Genomic DNA, 22,314 nt, shown 5'->3' on the forward strand with positions numbered 1-22,314 from the left:
TTATTCAACAGTCCTCTTCTCCGTTACTTGATCTCTGAATTACCTTTTCCTTTTACACTGGTAAGATTCAAATGCCTTATCCTATGTTAACAAATTGCTCTATGTTGATCTTTTTCTTGATGTGTAATTTATCCTGTAAAGCGCTCTGATACTCTTGGGTCCAGTAGCGCTATATAAAACCTTTAAAATAAATAAATAAATAAATAAATACAAATGCAATGACAGCCTGCCTACAGGTACGTACTCCCTGCTCGTTAAAAGGGATTTCAGCATTTGTCTTCTTTCTTTCAATAATCCCAAGCATACACGTGATGTGTGTGATATTTTCTACCCCTTTAGTACACAGTCTACAGGGAGCTTTCATGTTTGCCTTATTCCATTTTTTACATTTTTTTCTGCTCCGGGAATACTGCCGAAACGGAAGTGCATGAAATCAATTTTCAGTTTTCTTGACCATCCAGCCTCTAAATATGGTTGACATTTGAGTTTTTTATATTCATTGATCAAAAACCAGGCATGCAATCTACTGGCAAATGAAACTTTATAGTTTATAAGGGATACTTTCTTTTCTGTAATATTGACAATATTTTTTAAAGCAGTTGGAGAGGGGTAATTTGCTCATATTGATTGGATTCACAGTTCTTTAATCGCTGAATTTAAGTAGTGCCGGCTGGATCTGTTTCATTCCTTTGCAACTCCTGCCACAAAGCTTGGCATAATTGACTTTCGGAGGCTGATCTTATTCTGTTACAGGTTTTTACATAGGCCCTTTTCCTTGCTGTCAATTGATTTATAAGCCCAAACCCCAATCTTAACTGGGCTCACGATGCTTTCAAAGAAAGGTGGAACAGTGATCTAAAGACTTTTGAAAAGATTAGATTTAAGAGAATTGCAACTCTGTTCCGAAGTACTTCACTATCGTAAGTGACAGTCGGAAGGAGCGTTGCTGCGATGACTTTCAATAGTGGTGCATAGCTTGGGCCATCTAAGGTTCTTTGCAAGATACGAAATGCCTGGGTCAAGGAGACCTCTTCTCTCTTCAAATCCTCCCTATGCTGTTTAAAAGTAGCCCAATCATCAAAAAGAACTCACAGGTATCCAGAAGTTGCCGTCTGCTCTAGATGGTCATTTCCCAAGTAACATTTATTGACTTTTATTTATTTTTCCGTTATATCACAGGTGTCACATCAACAGCAAGTCTTCCCCTCTCCTTTACACATTTCAGTGAGGAGATTTGATGGGACTACGCCTGTCAGACCTATAAGAGGTCTTTTGAAAGGCTTTGGAAGGGGGGTCTGAAGAAGTAGAAGATGAAGACCTATCCCTTTTCTGTGATCTCCTGGATGGATTCGCAGATGAAGCATCATTACTGTCACTTGAAACAGGATCTTTTCGTGATTTTAATTTTTGAAGCCAAGTGAGCAGACGTCCCTCACGGTCCTGCAAGATCAATCAATCAATCAATCATAGACATTTATAGAGCGCTCTACTTACCCGGAGGGTCTCAAGGCGCTAGGGGGGGGGGTGCTGCTACTGCCCGAACAGCCAGGTCTTGAGCTTCTTCCTGAAGGCGAGGTGGTCTTGGGTCAGGCGCAGGTCGGTCTGGAGGGAGTTCCAGGTCTTGGCAGCCAGGTAGGAGAAGGACCTTCCTCCTGTTGTCGTTCTTCGGATGCGGGGGACGGCGGCGAGGGCGTGACTGGCTGATCGGAGGTGTCGTTTGGGAGCGTAGAAGTTGATGCGGTTGTTGAGGTAGCTCGGGCCTTGATCGTGTAGGGCTTTGTGTGCGTGGGTGAGGAGACGGAAGGTGATTCTCTTGTTGACCGGGAGCCAGTGCAGGTCTCTTAGGTGTCCGGAGATGTGGCTGTGTCGTGGGATGTCGAGGATGAGTCTGGCTGAGGCGTTCTGGATCCGTTGGAGTCTCTTCTGGAGCTTGGCGGTGGTTCCGGCGTAGAGGGCGTTGCCGTAGTCCAGTCGGCTGGTGACGAGGGCCTGGGTGACAGTCTTCCTGGTCTCGGTGGGGATCCACCGGAAGATTTTCCGTAGCATGCGCAGGATGTTGAAGCATGACGAGGAGACTGCGTTGACTTGCTTGGTCATGGAGAGGGAGGAGTCCAGGATGAAGCCCAGGTTGCGTGCGTGGTCTGTCGGTTTGGGTGCAGTTCCCAGGGCGGGGGGCCACCAGGAGTCGTCCCAGGCGGAGGGCGAGGATCCCAGGATGAGGACTTCCGTCTTGTCCGAGTTCAGCTTCAGGCGGCTGGTCGACATCCACTCGACTACTTCTTTCATTCCTTCGTGGAGGTTGGCTCTGGCGGCGGCGGGGTCGTTGGTAAGGGAGAGGATCAGCTGGGTATCGTCGGCGTAGGAGATGATGTTCAGGTTGTGTTGGCGTGCGATGGCCGCGAGGGGGCTCATGTAGACGTTGAAGAGGGTTGGGCTCAGCGAGGATCCTTGGGGTACGCCGTAGATGACTTCGGTGGCCTTTGATTTGTACGGAGGTAGGCGGACTCTCTGGGTTCTTCCGTCGAGGAAGGAGATGATCCATTCCAGTGCCTTCTCCTGGATTCCGACGTTGTAGAGGCGCTGCACTAGGGTGCGGTGGCAGACGGTGTCGAAGGCCGCGGAGAGGTCTAGGAGGATGAGCGCCGCTGTTTCTCCGTTATCCATCAGGGTTCGGATGTCATCGGTGGCAGCGATGAGGGCGGTCTCGGTGCTGTGGTTGGCTCGGAAGCCAGACTGTGAGGGGTCGAGGGATCCGTTCGTCTCAAGGAAGGCGGCCAGCTGCTTGTTGACGGTCTTCTCGATGACTTTGGCTGGAAACGGAAGGAGCGAGATGGGGCGGTAATTCTTCAGTTCGGTGGGGTCCGCTGATGGTTTCTTGAGTAGAGCGCTGAGTTCGGCGTGCTTCCAGCTCTCAGGGAAGGTGGCGGTGTCGAATGAGGTGTTAATGATGTCCCGCAGGTGGGGTGCGATGACAGCGTCGGCCTTGTTGAAGACGTGGTGAGGGCAAGGGTCGGTCGGAGATCCGGAGTGGATGGAGTTCATCGTGCGGACGGTGTCTTCGGTGCTGATAGGAGTCCAGGCGCGGAGGGTGGTGGTGGGGGGCGGTGGTTCGGTTGAGTCGGGCGTGGCGTTCGTCGGTTGGGTGTTGAAGCTGTTGTGTATGTCCGCGATCTTGTTGTGGAAGTAGGAGGCGAGGGAGTTGCAGAGTTCTTGCGATGGGGTGATGTCGTTGTTTCCGGCGTTGGGGTTGGAGAGCTCTTTCACGATGTTGAAGAGTTCCTTGCAGTTGTGTGCGTTGTTGTCCAGTCGGTCCTTGAATGCAGTTTTCTTGGTGTCGCGGATCAGCTGGTGGTGCTTCCGGGTGGCAAGCTTGAGGGTGGTCATGTTGTCCGGTGTTGGCTCCCTTCTCCAGGCTTTCTCGAGGGCTCTGCAGTTCTTCTTGGAGCTCTTGAGTTCGTCGGTGAACCATGGGGCCTTCTTGCTGCCGGGTCTGCTGGGCGGGGTCTTCAGTGGGGCGAGTACGTCCGCGCAGTTGCTGATCCACTTCGTGAGGTTGTCGGCGGCCTGGCTGGGGTTTGCTGAGCTGGCGGGAGGGTGCTGGCTCAGGGCAGCGGCGAGCTGGTCGGCTGTGATCTTGCTCCAGCTTCTTCGGGCAACCTGTTGCTGGTGGTGGTGGGTCGTCGTTCTTCTGAAGGTGAAGTGGACGCAGCTGTGGTCCGTCCAGTGGAGTCCAGTGGCGTGGCTGAAGGTGATGTCTTTGCTGGATGAGAAGACGGCGTCGAGTGTGTGTCCGGCGAGGTGGGTGGGGGTGGTCACCAGCTGCTTGAGTCCGAGGTTGGCGAGGTTGTCCAGCAGGGTGGTGGTGTTGCGGTCGTTGTTGTTCTCCAGGTGGAAGTTGATGTCCCCCAGGAGGATGTAGTCAGCGGAGGGGAGGGCATGCGGGCTGACGAAGTCGGCGATGTCCTCGCTGAATCGTGTGCGTGGTCCAGGGGGTCGGTAGATCAGGGTGCCTCTGAGGGTGGTCTTCGGGTCGGTGTGGATCTGGAAGTGTAGGTGTTCGGCGGTGGTCAGGATGTCGTCTGTGCTGGTCGTGATGCGGATGGTGTCCCTGTGGATGATGGCGATGCCTCCTCCTATCTGGTTGGCAGTGCGGTCCCTCCGGGTGATCTTGTAGCCCTCTGGGATGGCGATGGCGATGTCGGGCGCTGAAGAGGCGTTCATCCAGGTCTCCGTGAGGAAGGCAACGTCTGGTGCTGTGGTGTCGATGAGGTTCCAGAGTTCGATGGCGTGTCTGTGGACTGAGCGGGTGTTGAGCAGGATGCACTTCAGGTGGTTGGTGCTGGTGTTCGTCTTGGCGGGTGCTGGTGCGAGGCAGGTCCGGATGCAGGTGAACTTGCAGGACTGGCAGATGAAGGGTCCGTGGGTGCGTCTCGGGGTGGCACGGTAACATCCCGGGGCTCGTCCGTCGTTGAGTGCGATGAGGGTGGCGGCGTCGTACGTCTGGCGGAGGCCAGGGGTCCGGGTGCTGGGCGCGGGCCAGGCGCGGACGGGCGCAGACGGGCTTACCTTTGGCGCACCTTCGGCGCTCAGTCGGTGCTCCCGCTGCGCGCGTCCGCTGCGCGGTCGCTGAGGGGGCGTCATAAGAAGGGATCCTGGAGGGCGGGTCAGACGGGAGGCGGGGAGCGCGTGGGCCTATCGGTAGGCGGGGGGGCGGGGTCGCGTCAAAACCGGCGCGAAATCCAGGCGGCCGGCCCTGCGGCGGCTGGGGCGCCGGGCTGGATCGGCGATCGGGCGGGCGGGCCTGCGGCGGCTGGGGCGCCGGGATGGATCGGCAGCAGGCAGCAGGTAAGTGGCAGGCAGCAGGCGGGGAGCGAGGGGGCAACCAGGCCGAGGGCACATCATAGTTGAGAAGGTCAGACAGATCTTGCAGTCAGAAGGTTTATGGTCCGGATACAAACAATAAATACAGTCTTTATGTTTGTCCTCCGCATAAAGTCTCTTCTTGGACCAGGTGGCACAAGCCTTAAAACGAGTTGAGTTGAAAAAAGTAGTTGTTGAAGAAAAAACTGAGCAGAGCTCAGTGGAGACTCCCTTGCACAACGTACAGTAGAAAATCTGAGACTCTCTCAGGAAGGTTCTATGGGGTGAGGCTGTTCTGATTGGCTGTTCACTTTGTTTGGTCTCTTTTACAAAAAGAGGTGGATATGCTACAAAATGAGATGAGGCCTAGTCCTTATTCTTTTTTTGTACCTATTTCTATGGTATTTTTTATTTACCGGGGACTCCCATCTCTACGAGGGGGAATGATACAAGCAATGGGAATCCAAGAAAGTTACCAATACTGAGAACCAAAGTTACAGGTAAGTAAGTTGTTTTCTTCACAACCATCACAATGATCACACCCTGCCCGTAGGCACACTTTTTTGGTTGTTGCTAGCACAGTCTGAAGAGTGCAGAGCACCTTTTAAAAATTGTATCTGGTTACTAACAGCTGCAGTTTTTATGAGATATGGAATGTTTTTCTGTTGTGAGTAGGGGGGGTATAAAAAGCTTTACAATGGGTGTAGAACTTCCATAGTCGAGCGAGCGGCTTCATCCCCCCATGGTGCCTGTCTTTGCTGATCAAAACAAATATCAAGCTGCTATAACTACCCTCCTCATTACCATTGATTTAAATGACTCTTAATGTACACTGGATAAGGTCGAAATATGATTTCTTTTTGTATTCCAGGTTCACATGGTCCTTCACAATCCAGTGATTTCTATGTCATGTACAAATTCTTCGCTAGAATCCAGATACATACGATTACTAGTAAGTTACTTGCTCACTATTACTGGAGTTCTGCATCTGACTCTTCCAGTTCGATGTATTCATAGTCATCGTTCCACCTTGTTCTCTCATGGCTGCGTGTAGCTTCAACAGATTTCTGTGGCGTTTCAAGATTTTCTTTATTCTACTAACCTTGTGTTTTGGTTCAGAAGTCTTCTCCCATCCTTTTAAATTCCTTTGTCGCACTCCCTCTCCTTCAACAGCTCCCTTTTCCAGTGATTCTGTTGCTCCTTAGGTAGTCCTTTATGCCTTTTTTCTTTCTTTTCTAGTGCTGGTTAAAAATTAAGTTTGGTTTTCTCAATTTTTAAGGCACTTTTGGAGAATTCTTCTCTGTGTCTGGTGTCTTTATGCTGCAGCTCTGACTCCTCTACACAGTCTGGGTGCTATATTGAGCACACCTCTAATGCTTGCATTGTAACCTTCAGTGTTGGCTCCTGGTTTTCCTTTGTATTGTTGAGTAGTGTGTCCACATTTGCGTCTATCTTCATCATTATGGTAATAAAACGTCTTAGAGGTTATTACAAGCCATTCTTAAAGAGGTCTAATGCATTTGCTTTCTTATTTATATATTTGGAATTTCTTCCCCTGGTCTGAGACCTTCACACTTGTCCCAGTGAAAAAATGGAACCTAAAGTTGTAGTGACATATTGGTGACATATGTACAAGGTTTCCTTTATAACATAAAAACGACCATTAGAAAGTATATATTGTGGGAACTGCGCTCTATACAATGATAAGGGCTGTTTTTTTTTTTAATGGTTCGCTTTTTAAACTGTCGACGGCGTTTCGATCCTGTGCGCAATGTAGAGTCTCTTCAGGACCTGGGGGTGTTTAGGGACACCTGAAACAAGGGGAAGGATATTGTCAGACAGGAACTGCGGTGTGTCAGCAGTGCTTGAAAATGGAAAGGTGTACGCATATTATTGCAATACCTGAAGGTGGGTCTGCGCAGCCTAGTGGAAGAGTAGTGCCACCGTGAGTGTAGTGAAGAAAAAGTACTCACACGGGACCCGGCGGGCGCTGTATGTGTGAGAAAATGAAGCATATTATTGTCAAATTGAGACGGAAAATAGGCTTACATGTCTTCGCTGAGGTCACACAATGAGGAGGTGAACCAGTCCTAGGATGCTTGATTCCGGTCCAGGGAAGACATGGCTTGGCAGTTCGGGCTGGACTGTTCCCATGAGGCACAGTGTCAAGACTGATTTGCATATAGCCATGTCTGAACTGGGGTGGCGTGGTGAGCAAAATAACGATGGATTAAACCCAGATCTGTGACTGGGGGTGAATGTTTTACCAATGTGCAACATTCCGTCCATCATCTTGTGTGTTTTGCTGTGCTCCCTATGTGGGAAGGATATGTCCAGACGTGGGTCCCGTGCTCACTACGCCACTGGAGTCAAGCTATCTTGGCTGATGACGGCTGATTGCCAGAAACTGGTCCTAGGATGCTTGATTCCGGTCCAGGGAAGACATGGCTTGGCAGTTCGGGCTGGACTGTTCCCATGAGGCACAGTGTCAAGACTGATTTGCATATGGCCATGTCTGAACTGGGGTGGCGTGGTGAGCAAAATATCGATGGATTAAACCCAGATCTGTGACTGGGGGGTGAATGTTTTCCCAATGTGCAAGATTCCGTCCATCATCTTGTGTGTTTTGTTATACAATGATAAGGCATTTGTTTTTTTCCTAGTCACGTCTGCCTGCATTTTCATTGTGCCTTTGGGGGGAAGAGACTCTTTGTCAATGAACCTAGCCGACAGACTCTCGCTGTTCTGCTGATTAGCGGTCCGGGTGCAGGCATATACCTACTTACGATCGTGTAAGGTAAGAGACCCCAGACAATGTCGGCTTGCCAATGATGCACACAGTGTTCATGACACGCCCAGCACTCTGATGACATTGTGCTCCCTTCTATTTTAGACCATCAATCTAGGACGCAAGCTACATAATTACTGAAAATGAATAGCCACCCCTCATGCTACTAGGAACGATCGTGTTCCAGTACACACAAAGCCTATACCTCTAGCGCGTAACGCACCCATCTGGGTAAGTCTGTTTTACCATTGCTAAGCTTCCAACAGCTGCCTTTGAACAGCCATCTACTTAATGTACTACAACTCTGTATCTATAGTGCCCACGCTGAGACTACATAATCTGAAAAACCCTCATATTGGAATTTTACTGGAATGCTATTCGTTGATTTGCCAGCCTACTTCTACCCTCACATGGAGTAATTTTACCTCCTTATTGTGCGACCCCAGCGAAGACATTTAAGATTATTTTACGTCTTAATTTGACAATAATATGCTTCATTTTCTCACACATACAGCGCCCACCGGGTCCCGTGTGAGTACTTTTTCTTCACTACACCCACGGTGGCAGTACTCTTACACTAGGCTGCGCAGACCCACCTTCAGGTATTGTAATAATATGCGTACACCTTCCCGTTGCCAAGCACTGCTGACACACCGAAGTTCCTGACTGACAATATCCTTCCCCTTATTTCAGGTGTCCCTAAACACCCCGAGGTCCTGAAGAGACCCTACATTGCGCACAGGGTCGAGACGCCGTGGACAGTTTAAAAAGCGAACCATTAAAAAAAAAACAGCCCTTATTATTGTATAAAGCACAGTTCACACAATGTATACTTTCTAATGGTCGTTTTTATGTTATAAAGGAAACCTTGTACATATGTCACCAATATGTCACTACAACTTTAGTTTCCATTTTTTCACTGGGACACCATTCACTATTGCTTAATTATTATTTCAATACTCTGTATGTATTGTTCTCTTATAAAAAAGCTCTACAAATAATTGCTAATGAAATACAAAGACTACGTGTGTTCAGCTTGCTCTCTTTTTGACATCTTATTAACCCCCTTTTATTGCCATTGCGCATTTGTATACTTGTGTCAAGTTGCCATTAGTCCATAGGAGCCGTTGTTTTTTGTTAACACTTTAACTTCCCTGGTTCCTAGTGAGTAGGGCGCCCTGGTTTTGGTTTTTAGAGCACGCTATGTCAGCATTTGTTTTTAAAAGGACACCACCGGTACTACAACTATCAGCTGATTTTAGAAAGAAGCATACTCGTGTCTGCTCTTAATCTCCTCTTACAGACTGTGCCAAGGACACTGCAAGACATTTACGAATCCGGGCTGTAGCTGCTACTTTTCTGCTTCTCAGTTGATTTGACAAGAGACACAACCATTATTTGTAAAAGGAACAAATATACATGCAAGGGCTACATCATTTAGTATTTCAGGCTAAGTTCTTGTGTGTACCACAATGTAGCCGCTCCCAGTGTGGTGTCGCTAGTGCAGTTTTTAGTTTGTGAGTGCAGGCATCTCACACAAAGTGAAGGATGGTCTCACACACCACCTGGTGTCATGATTCATCATAGACCAGTTCTCACCCTCTAAAAACTTGGTTTGATAGAGTGCGGGCATACATCTAACGACAGGGGTGCACTTCTAAACTAAGTGGGAGCCATGGGGAAAATTTTTGAATTAAAAGGCCATTTAAGGTGTCAGCTTAAATTTAATAGTGCTGGCATCTATATGGTGGTTTAAAATAAGGTGATCGGTGTTAAGGTGATAAGGCGTTAAGGTGATAAGGTGATCTGTGCCCATGTGTTTACTCGCATTGCCCACAGCGTCCTATTGCCTTGTTGTTGTTGTATCCATTTTGTTGTGCCTGCAGCCCGTCCCTCCCCCTACGCTCCCGCCTCCCAGCTCCCCCTCCCACCCACGAGTCTCCTGGACCGGCCAGGCTGGGAAACCCTGTGACCAGCCTGACTTCATGTGAAGCGGTCGCTCCACCCTTCCTCCTGACTACATAGCGCTGGAACCGGTATCGTAGCGCCGATCCCCCACCACTGCCACAGCCTAAATTTTAATTATACTTGTATCGCATTAGCACCCGCTCTGCTGCGTAGCGCTCCACAGTGCCCTGGGTATCTTAATTTGCTGAATTGCGAACGATCCGCATTGCCTGCCTATTCTGCATTTCAGTCTTGTGTCCGCCCCGCATTGCTTTTCATTAGCTCAGCATTTCAACTGTGCCCGTGTGTTTACTCGCATTGCCCACAGCGTCCTATTGCCTTGTTGTTGTTGTATCCATTTTGTTGTGCCTGCAGCCCGTCCCTCCCCCTACGCTCCCGCCTCCCAGCTCCCCCTCCCACCCATGAGTCTCCTGGACCGGCCAGGCTGGGAAACCCTGTGACCAGCCTGACTTCATGTGAAGCGGTCGCTCCACCCTTCCTCCTGACTACATAGCGCTGGAACCGGTATCGTAGCGCCGATCCCCCACCACTGCCACTGCCTAAATTTTAATTATACTTGTATCGCATTAGCACCCGCTCTGCTGCGTAGCGCTCCACAGTGCCCTGGGTATCTTAATTTGCTGAATTGCGAACGATCCGCATTGCCTGCCTATTCTGCATTTCAGTCTTGTGTCCGCCCCGCATTGCTTTTCATTAGCTCAGCATTTCAACTGTGCCCGTGTGTTTACTCGCATTGCCCACAGCGTCCTATTGCCTTGTTGTTGTTGTATCCATTTTGTTGTGCCTGCAGCCCGTCCCTCCCCCTACGCTCCCGCCTCCCAGCTCCCCCTCCCATGCTCCGCCCCCCTCCTCGTCCCCATTTATGTCAGATGCACCCACGCGCAGCGATCGCTCCCCATGCGCGCCAAAGGTGCGCCAAAGGTAAGCCCGTCTACGCCCGTCCACGCCAAGCCCGCGCCCAGCGCCAGACCCCCTGGTCCCCGCACCACCCACCCCACCCGCATGACATACGACACCTCCACCCTCCTAGCCCTAAACCCCGGCCGCCTCCCCAACTGCGCCCAAGCCGCTCCTGGACACACCCATGGACCCTTCACATGCTACTCCTGCAAGTATGACGGCACTAAGACCAATTCCTCATCCACTAACACCAAACAGATTCCTGACACCAACCACCTAAAGTGCATCCTGCTCAACACCCGCTCGATCCACAGACACGCCATCGACCTTTGGAATCTTCTAGACACCATCTCCCCAGACGTCGCCTTCCTAACAGAAACATGGATGAACTCCTCCTCAGCCCCAGACATCACCATTGCCATCCCGGAAGGCTACAAGATCATCCGAAAAGACCGCACCCACCATACAGGAGGAGGCATCGCTATCGTCCACAAGAATTCCATCCGCATCTCAACCAGCTCAGACGTCAACCTCGCTAGCGCCGAGCACCTTCACTTCCAAATCCACACCGACCCCAAGACCACACTCAGAGGCACCCTCCTCTACAGGCCACCAGGACCCCGGGCACAATTCAGTGAAGACATCACTGACTTTATCACCCCACACGCCCTCCCCTCCGAGGACTACATTCTATTGGGAGACCTCAATTTTCACCTGGAAAAGAGCAACGACAGCAACGCCACCACCCTTCTGGACAATCTCGCCAACCTCGGACTCAAACAACTTGTTAATACCACCACTCACTACGCAGGTCACACTCTTGACCCTATCTTCACCTCCAGCAAACATATCTCCTTCAGTCACACCACAGTTCTCCATTGGACGGACCACAGCTGCGTTCACTTTATCTACAAAAAGACCACAACCCACAACCTTCCTCAACCTACTCTGCGAAGAAACTGGAACAAAATCACCATCGACCAGATCTCCTCATCGCTTCTGCAAAACCCCCCCACCCACTCCTCGAACCCCAACCAAGCAGCCATTAACCTCACTCCATGGCTAACCAACAGCCCCGACAACCTAGCACCTTTGAAAAAACGTCAAATCAAACTAGGCAGCAAAATCGCATCCTGGTACAACGATGATCTTAAGAAATCCAAGAAACTCTGTCGCTCCCTTGACAAGGCCTGGAAAAAAGACCTAAACACCTGCACCAGGGACACCTTCAAAAACGCCACCCGCATACACCACCAACTGATCCGGACTGCAAAGAAAGCCGCATTCAAAGATCGACTAGACAACAACGCCCACAATAGCAAGGAGTTATTCAACATCGTCAAAGAGTTTACCAACCCCACTGCCAACTCCAACGACATCACTCCCTCTCAAACCCTTTGCGACTCCCTAGCTTCGTTCTTCCACGACAAAATCACAGACATCCTCAACAGCTTCGACAACCAACCCGGAGACCAACCCACACAACCTTCTGCTGCAACCTCACCCCCCTTGAACATCCTTAAAAACTGGAACACAATCTCCACTGAGGACACCATCCGCCTGATGAACTCCATCCACTCAGGATCCCCCACAGACCCATGCCCTCACCACATCTTCAACAAAGCAGACTCCATCATAGCACCACACCTCCGAGACGTCATCAACTGCTCCCTCAACTCCGCCACCTTCCCGGAAATCTGGAAACACGCCGAACTCAGCGCCCTTCTGAAAAAACCCACAGCTGACCCCACCGAACTCAAAAACTACTGCCCCATCTCGCTCCTTCCATTCCTGGCCAAAGTCATCGAGAAAGCTGTCAACAACCAGCTCGCTGCCTTCCTCGAAACCAACAAATCCCTCGACTCCTCACAGTCTGGCTTCCGAGCCAAACACAGCACTGAGACCGCACTCATCGCTGCAACAGACGACATTCGAACTCTACTGGACAATGGAGACACAGTCGCCCTCATCCTCCTCGACCTCTCCGCAGCCTTCGACACAGTCTGTCATAGCACCCTACTAAAACGCCTCAGAAACATCGGAATCCAAGGAAAAGCACTGGAATGGATCACCTCGTTCCTTGCCGGAAGAACTCAGAGAGTCCGCCTCCCACCATTCAAATCAGAGGCCACCGAAGTCATTTGCAGCGTACCACAAGGATCTTCACTCAGCCCCACCCTCTTGAACGTATACATGAGCCCCCTCGCGGTTATCGCACGCCAACACAACCTCAACATCATCTCCTACGCTGATGACACTCAACTGATCCTCTCACTCACTAAAGACCCTAACACCGCAAAAACCAACCTACAGGAAGGAATGAAAGAAGTAGCCGAGTGGATGAAGCACAGCCGTCTGAAACTGAATTCAGACAAAACAGAAGTCCTTATCTTAGGTACCTCCCCCTCCGCCTGGGACGACTCTTGGTGGCCAGAGGCCCTTGGAAAAGCACCCATCCCGACGGACCACGCACGGAACCTGGGCGTCATCCTGGACTCCTCACTCTCGATGACCAGACAGGTCAACGCCGTTTCTTCGTCTTGCTTCAACATTCTTCGCATGCTCAAAAAAACATTCCGCTGGATCCCCACCGAAACTAGAAAAACGGTCACCCACGCACTGGTTACAAGCCGCCTGGACTACGGAAACACCCTATACGCCGGTACCACCGCAAAACTTCAGAAAATACTCCAACGCATCCAGAACGCATCAGCCAGACTCATACTAGACATCCCGCGTAAAGACCACATTTCTGGTCACCTGAAAGACCTCCACTGGCTCCCGGTCAATAAGAGGATTACATTCCGCCTCCTAACCCACGCGCACAAAGCACTTTACGAACTTGGACCCGAATGCCTCAACACACGACTTTCCTTCTACACCCCCCCCCCCGCCAACTATGCTCCTCCAATCAAGCCCTTGCTACTGTACCTCGCATCAACAAAACCACCATGGGAGGAAGATCCTTCTCCTACCTAGCAGCTAAAACCTGGAACTCACTTCCCATTCACCTTCGCCTTACTCAGAACCACCTAGCATTCAGAAAGCAACTTAAAACCTGGATATTCGACAAATAATTCCCCACCCTTCTTCAAGCGCCTTGAGACCCTCTGGGTATGTAGCGCGCTATATAAATTCCTTGACTTGACTTGACTTGACTTGTACTGGGGATATTAAATTACTGCTGCACTTTTAGCCACTCACGATAGAACGATGGTGATTGTGGCTTACTCTGTTTTTCGTTGTATGTGTCATAAGCTATATGACAGTAAATATGTTTTTTAATATGTTTTTCTTTCAGGATTTTAGAATTTAGCCATTTCACAGTGGAGTGTGATCTTCATCACCCCACTGAGTGGATTCCTCTCACCATAGTGTGGTACGAGTGGAGCCTGTACTTTCTTTCACGGTCCTGATGAATGCCACGGACCCAACCAGGCCTTTAGGCGAAACATGTTGACCTCATTCATAGTGGTGGGGGGACATTAATATCCCCATTACACCGATCACCTTATTTTAAACCAACATATAGATAGATGCCAGCACTATTAAATTTAAGCTGACAGCTTTAATGGCCTTTTAATTCACATTTTTTTCCCAATGGGCCCCCGCTTAGTTTAGAAATGCATCGTCAGGTGTATGCTCGCCCTCTATCAAACCAAGTTTTTAGAGGGTGAGGACTGGTCTATGATGAAACATGACATCAGCCCCTAAATTTTAAGATATATTTGGTTTGTGGTTGGAGATGGTTATGTCAGTGCTGCTGGGTCTGCAGGTTACTATTCCATTGTAGTATGCTCTTGGGTCTTGTATGGTCCTCACTGTCTGTGGTGTCATTGTGGTTAGTTGTTGCTTAGATTTATACCTTCTCTCACTAGATGCTGCTGTTTTATGAGTGCAGGGTCAAGACTGATTTGCATATGGCTGGCTCCAAACTGAAAGGCATGGTGAGCAAAAAATGATGGCTTATGGCCCAGATCTCTGTACTGGGGTGAATATATGACATTGTTCTGCATTCTGTCCATCAATTGTTGTTTTTGCATTTGTCACCCTGAGTGGCACGGGTATGCCCAGACGTGGGTCCTGTGCTCTCCATGCCACTGGAGTCAAGCTATCCTGGTTGATAAGGGCTGAAAGCCCGAAACCAGTCCTAGGATGTTTGTTTCCAGTCCAGGCAGGACCTGGCCTGGCAGTTTGGGCTGGACTGTTCCCATTGGGTGCAAGGTCAAGACTGATTTGCATATGGCTGGGTCCAAACTGAGCAAACAAATGATGGCATAATGCCCAGATCTCTGTACTGGGGTGAATGTATGACATTGTTCTGCATTCTGACCATCAATTGTTTTTTGCAGCTATTTTATGAGTAGCATTACTTAGACTTTTAAGTTGAGTTGGGAGAAGTCGGTAGTTAGCAATAGATTTTCTAGGTGATAGTGTTAGTTGCACTGTATGCACCGGTCAGAAGGTGCTTCGTTCCCATAAAGTACTAGACATTTCTGTAAGTATTCTGAGTTTTGTTTGATGATCTCTCAGCTCTCAATTTCTGGTTCACTGGCAGATTCTTTTTGTATTATGTTTTAATGATCTTTAAATACAAGCAGCAAACATAGTCTGAAGTGGGTGATCTATGAACCCGTCAAGTCATCAGTTATAGCCTAACACATACTTACAAAATGTAATAGTTCTAAATCAGATTCACTAATTGTCTGCAAGGGTACTCTATAGAAAGACTGACAACTATATAATCAAGCTCTGTTGTGGTTCAGGAAGGCAACATTTCCTATGCATACATCACCTTTGACAGCATTTTGTATCCTCATCCCAGGTACTGATTAAGTTTAGGGTCATTTTCTGCGCGATCATTGATTTTCATTGCAACACTATTCTTTCCTAGGCTATGAACATGATGAAATAAAATGTATTGGTCTTGCTGTACCATAGGACTTAAGTCACACAGGGGTGTGGAATTTAATAAAATATCTACTTGTCCATGGGGCAGGCTGCTTCATAAATCTACTTGTCCTGTAACAAAATCCACTTGTCCCTTTGGTGCCATGTAGTACAGGGACAAATTATGGCAGCAATCTCATTATATAAGAGCTCTGATATAGCCTCTCTGATTATGCCAGGGCTCCTACCATAGTTCTGTTTGATGTTTGAATGCTTGCAATCCCCTTATGTTGCCACATTTCTGCAGATCTACTTACTGGGGCTGAAGGTAGTGGTAAGCAATAGTTACAGGGTTATAATACCCTTTTGAGTCTGTGCAAACCTACTAACTTGTACGTTTGAAAGCTTTTCAACAGGTTTTCTCTTATCTTTTCCCATACTGAGAAATGTTGGAAACTTACTCCTAACGGTGGCCGATGTAAACCTTCTTCCAGAGTTGTGGAAAAAAGTGGTTGGAGGGAACTTGCAAAACACTCAGATTTTCACATGATCAAATCTACACATGCACATTTGCTCACGCTAAAATAAAGTTCACAAATATTTACTATTTCTTGTCCTACTTCTGTAAATTTTTGGGAATCAAGGAAAGCTGCATGGCTGCACTTAACACAAGGACATATACCATGGGTGCACTTTTGAAACTTTCTTTAATTATTAGTCTCCATCAGTTTTCTGGCATTGACCATTACCTTTTGTGTTTTTTAAAATTCTGTTTCTCTCTCTCTCTCTCTGCATCGGCTGGCTTCACTGTGAGTGACATCATTCTGCTCTTTCACAAGGAGCATATCGTCACACTAAGTAGTTTTGTTCAGTGCCAGTACTTACTGTGGCAGTGTGTGCTTTTTGAGACCACATTTTATTTGTTGCTTTTGCCAATGTGTGTTATAATGGTGAGGGCCCGGCAACCCCACACCAATAAGGTTGTACAAAAACCATGCTAAAACAAGTCACACATTGACAAAACTAATTGAGTGGGGCGATATGCCTTCCGTCTAGTTTGCGTTTTGTAATCCTGGCGCAAGGTATTTTAGTGATATTTACTTTCTAAAGCAAATCAGGATTTTCATTGAAAGGTTGGGCAAAGGGATGAAAAGTAGCACTATGTGCTACTTTGCATCAAGGGGTCATTCCATAGGTGAATAATGGGTGTTTTCCTGCATCCACCCATGAGTATTGATGCACATACGTCTCTATTAGCAGTTTTAGAAAATGATTTAAACCAAAACATCATGCTTCCTTGAAGCAGGTGTGACGGAGGAGAAACATTTCAGTTTGTCCATACTTTTCAAACTTTGCATGTGTGCAGAGTTATACAGCAGACATACAAAGTGGGTAAAATAGTAAAACATAGTTTTTAACCAATTCTTGATAGAATGCACACCCTCATGCACCATGGTGCACAAGTGTGTGTTGGGGAATGGCAGCCTCAAATGCACCAGCGCTGGGTGGGAGGAAAAGTAGCGCCATATCATGGTAGAAATAACACCGTTTTTTTCACACTCCCCTTGACGCGATGCAGTGCTGCATTTTTGGTGCTGCATCGCGTTAAAAGTTTGCACATTTCTCCCTTAGGTTGTAGTTTTCAGACTCTTCCAGATATATTCTTCAAGCCAATTGGAAAGGCGTACGTTGACAGCACATTTATAAGTTGAAATATATGGTATGCCATCTTTATCCGTTGCATATTTATGCACATCTAGGAGGTCAGCTTGCCATTGATGATTAAGGACCCGATTTATAATTTGGCGGAGGGGTTTTTACTCCCTCAGGGCAACAGAGTAAATTACTGCTTCCCCACTATCAAAATTTAGAAATGACCACCAAGCATGTGGTGATTTTTAGGCATTGGCAAGAACTGAAGTTACAGCAGATCCTGTCAATGCTTTTTTAAGTTTTATGCATGGCTCCATCAAAATTACAGAGTCATCCGTCAAACTTATGTTTTTATTTTCATAGAAAATTCTTTATTGAAAATATAATTATTTTTTTAAATGTGTAAAAATGCATACAACAGTTTTCACTGCCCCTTACCGCAAGGGTTTTTCTATTGTGATGGGCAGTGAAAACTGACCTGTATGTATGGGGTGACATACAGGTCAACCGCCCACAGTCCTTACTCGATCAGGCCATCAGAGGGGTTGTAACCATGCCGGAGATGGAGTGGTCTCCACTGCAGTTACATCAATGGACCTCCTACATTTAAATCAGGCAGACGGACCATTATCTTGGCCCTAAGCATATCTTTAGCCTCAAGATATAAATCAGTACCTTAGTCCAGTGAAGAGTGTAGAATTCCTTTGACAGCATTTGCATGCACTCTAACCTAATGTATGAGCATCTTCTCCTGAGAAACCATTCCACTTCTTGTTTTTTGTTGTTGTAAATTTTGCTTTCTTTGTAAACTGCGTCTACCCCTCCAAAAGTACTAATCCACAAGGGGTTGTAATAAACTCCTTGGAAAAGCTTCTGCATCCTTTCATTTCTTGAATACAAAAAATGCCCAATATCCTAAATCATCAGTCTGTCTTAATTTAATTTTTTGTGGTATCAGGATATTAAGATGCTGTGATATTTTCTATTATGCATGGTTGCTTATGTTACTATTCAGATCCAGGTGAACTCCGGCACATACAGGGCCGATCATTTTGGAGCAGGATAAAAGCTGATTTCCATAAGAATTATTATTGTCTATAGTGGCACAGTGAGCTAAAAAGATAGACTGGATTGCTTTCTAGAGTAATAACCAGTGGCTGGAATTTATTCGTGTTAATTTTTTTAACATTTCATCTGAGACATAGTGTACACTGAGCTGCTTATAGATTTTGATATTACACGTTTTCTTGTATCCACAGATAGGCGATTCCTGAACACATAATACGACAAAGAGTAATGAAGAAAGTATGACAATACTTGAAAGGTATCTAATACACAAGAAGAACAAGAAATGATGCCAAATAGTAATTAGAAAAAGAACAAATCAGTAGGAGACAGAGAATCACGTACACAAAAGACAAAGCCTGCAAGAACATCAAGTGCAATCCGGCTGCTTCAAGAGGCTGATGACATCCATGCTGCTGGACTCAAAAGATTAAAATAAATTAAAATCACAAAAATTAAACTGGCAGAACAGATCCAGTATTAAATTATGCTAGATACCATCCTTTATCTTAGATAATTATTAGGTAGTTACAACTATGCTAGCCTCTCTAACATGAAAATATAAAGACTGTGATGTTAGTCCACCATAAACACTGTTTGGCTGACCCCTACAATCCGTTCATTATTCTAGAATATAAAGACTTGGTAATGAGGTTTTTTCTTTGTGTATTTTATAAATATTCTCCTAAAAATATATTATTTAGATAAGCTGTGAGTCTGCAGTTCTACTTGAAAAGTACTTAACGCAGGTTGAAGACACAGCTCCTTATAGGAAGGCCATGCATATGTTATCAGTCGTACAAGAATTCCAGTAACTATTTAACATTATTATTAAGAACACACACCCTTCAAATACTACACATATCTAGTGAATATTAAAATATAGTTAGTGGTTCAGGAACCACTATGGTCAGTCAGCAAACTCATGGCATAATATGATTTATGCCAAAATATAGCCAACACTTAGACTCTAAACCCCAAAGTAAAACACAAACAATAGAAGACAAGCTTTAAGTTCTGCTCAGTGCTAAAGTAACGTCACCAACAATGCACAGGGTGAATCCCATAAGGACACCGTTAATGTGGCAATAGTGTTCATCAGCAATTCACAACTAAGAGTTCTTTAATAAAGAGAAGAAACAACATAAAGGTTCTGTGTTTGTGAGAAAATATTTAAACATTCATCATTACTACACTGACACCAGTAACAACTCGACAGAAAATTCATTTTGGTGTAATGAATGTAAGATGACCTTTAATGAGTCATCGACTCTGTGGAGCAAATATTGCATGCATAAACCAGAAAATACAGACACACGTAGTGAAAAAGGGAATGTGCTTTACTCACACAGCAAACCTAAAGATCCATCAGCACTCACTCACAAGGGAAAAACCATACACATGCAGTGAATGTGGTGAGGGGTATACTTGTGCATCGGCGCTAACCATCCATCTGCGACGGCACACAGGAGAAAAGCCAGACACATGCCAAGAATGTGGAAAGAGCTTTAGTACATCCTCAAGTCTAAAGCGCCACTACCTAACACACACAGGAGAAAAACCATACCCATGCAGTGAATGTGGAAAGAGGTTTACTGAAGCATCACTCTTAGCAATTCATGTGCGATGGCATACCGGAGAAAAACCATACACTTGCAGTGAATGTGGAAAGAGCTTTCGTACATCTGCAAATCTAAAGAGCCACCAGCTAACACACACCGGGGAAAAACCATACACATGCAGTGCATGTGGAAAGAGTTTTACTGAAGCATCAACTGTAAGGAGACACCAGCTAATTCACACAGGGGAAAAACCTTACACTTGCAGTGAATGTGGAAAGAGCTTTAGTAGCTCTGCACATCTAAAGAGACACCAGCTAACACACACTGGGGAAAAACCATTCACATGCAGTGAATGTGGAAAGAGCTTCACTCAGACATCAGCCCTAACCATCCATCTGCGAAGGCATACAGGAGAAAAACCATACACATGCAGTGAATGTGGAAAGAGCTTTATTATTGCATCCGCCCTAAACATCCATCTGCGACGGCATACAGGAGAAAGACCATACACATGCAGCGAATGTGGAAAGAGCTTTACTGACGCATCAGCTTTAAAGATCCACAAGAGAATACACACAGGAGAAAAACCTTACACTTGCAGTGAATGTGGAAAGAGATTTACTGGCGCATCAGCTTTAAAGATCCACAAGAGAATACACACAGGAGAAAAACCTTACACTTGCAGTGAATGTGGAAAGAGCTTTATTACCCTCCAACAGCTAACGAGCCACCAGTGTTACACACAAAGAAAAAAACATACTCATGAAGGGAATGTGGAATAAGCTTTACTCATTAATCAACTAAAAATTTCCATCAGCGCTTGCACGCAAGAAAACCCATACACATGGAGTGAAACTGAAAATTTCTTCACTTGAGTGTCAATCCTAACCATCCATCTGCAAAGGTATGTAGCAGAGAAACCATGCACTTGCAGTGAATGTGAATGTGGAAAGAATATTGTAAATCCATGCATCAAAAGAGCCACCATCTAACAAGCAGGGGATATAAACCTACAAATGTAGAGAAGGTGGAAAGAGATACAAGCCCCAGGCCTAACCATCCATCTGCGATGGCATAGAGAAGAAAAGGCATAGACCTGCAGTGAATGTTGAAAGAGCTTAAGTAAATCCATACATCTTATGAGTCAGCAGCCAACAAAAAATGGAAAAAAACCACACATGCAGTGGATATGGAAAGAGCTTTACTCAAGCATAAGTCCTAACTATCTATCTGTGAAGGCATTCAGAAAAATATAGTTAATGAGGGAAGAACTTGCATGATTTATTATGCCTAGTGGTCAATTAGTGAACACACAAAGTGTAAATAACATCCTGTTGTAATGGGTGTGGGAAAAGCTTCCATGTATGTTTTTTCCATCTATATATGCATTGGTAAGTTTACACACAGAAATCTCATACAGAAGCATTGGATATAGTGTGTTTCAGTCTTTCATTAAATTATAAGTCGCTGTCACCAAAACATCTTAGAAAATAATTTTGGCTACAGTAAATGTGGGAGGGTTTCATTTACTTTTCAGCATTCAGAGTTATAAGGTTTTTGAAGAAACTGTGTCTAGACCTTTCCGATGTCAGGTGAGGTTCAATATTGCGCTTTCTAGGTTTGGAAAAATTCAATATGTTGAAGCTACCCTCCCACTGTGGAAGTTGTCTTTTTCACACTGTAAGGAGAGGTAGCTCTTTGATCCTGTTACTCAATGTATTAGTAACCTTTGACATTGTTGACCATGGGGTACATTTTTCTATTTCATTCGTGTACATGGGATGGTGAAGGCGTTAATGAATTATGTAAACATTAAGTTCCAAGTATATTTCAATGTATGACCTTTGTTATTTTTGTAGGATAATAATATATAAACCATGTTGTATGGTCCTACATTTCCATCATGGTGTTCTGATCATATCATAAACCACAAGGCTAAAGGCGATGTGGTTTGTAAATATCACCAGATCCCTTAGATGGCGATGTAGGGTCTTATCATAAACATTAGCCAGTTTGTATTTTTTATTTTACATGATTATTTTGTGGCAGTTGGGTTAAAAAATGTATTGTTTTTCAAATGGGAATGTTTACTAAAAACTGTAAGTGAAGTCTGGTTAAGGGTGAGATTGTTAATGCTGTTCTCCTGATTCATTAATTAAAATAAGAACGGCCAGGTATGAGTTTTCATGATTGGAATATTAAATCAACAAAATGCAATAGTAAAGCTTTGCAGGCTGGTTTGAGACTGTCCTCTTGCTAATGAAACCCATATTTCATAGTGGCCCATGAAATGCCTCCAAAACCCCACGGGGTCAGTATAAGATCATATGACAGGATAACCTGCTATGTGTTTGTCTTCTATTAAAGTGTGATGTGATTTCATTGCTCGGATCTGGGAATTCTGTATGATTGTAAAATGAAGAGTACAATGTGTTGAGGATAGGATACACCAATCTTTTTTATGTATGTTGTTTTTCTTTTTTAGGAAATATGATGTGTAGGGTGATCGGATGTCACCATTTGGCAAACACCTTTTAAGTCTTAGACTTTCTTTTAACAATCCATTTAAAAGGTCTGGCAGCTTCTATTGAAAAAGAACCATGATTATAATACTTACAGTGCACAAAT

General features: G+C 46.0%; 1 protein-coding gene across 6 annotated transcripts in view; it reads left to right on the forward strand.

Annotated features, from left to right (window-relative positions):
• The window catches only part of LOC144772265 (uncharacterized), a 231,779-nt gene extending 209,711 nt beyond the window's left edge, over positions 1-22,068 (forward strand). For 3 of the 6 annotated variants that reach the window (XM_078656493.1, XM_078656492.1, XM_078656494.1), the window contains 2 exons: positions 5,732-5,812; positions 18,319-22,068. In XM_078656493.1, the coding sequence (XP_078512619.1) occupies positions 19,383-20,468 (1,086 nt within the window). In that variant the 5' untranslated portion in view covers positions 5,732-5,812; positions 18,319-19,382 and the 3' untranslated portion in view covers positions 20,469-22,068. Of the gene's footprint in view, positions 1-5,731; positions 5,813-7,523; positions 7,658-7,753; positions 7,880-18,318 lie in introns of all 6 variants that reach the window. The other 3 variants (XM_078656496.1, XM_078656498.1, XM_078656495.1) reach the window with 3 other exon arrangements.
• Positions 22,069-22,314: the final 246 nt, after the last annotated feature.

The sequence above is a fragment of the Lissotriton helveticus genome, chromosome 8 (genome assembly GCF_964261635.1).
Source record: "Lissotriton helveticus chromosome 8, aLisHel1.1, whole genome shotgun sequence".
Lineage (NCBI taxonomy): Eukaryota > Metazoa > Chordata > Amphibia > Caudata > Salamandridae > Lissotriton > Lissotriton helveticus.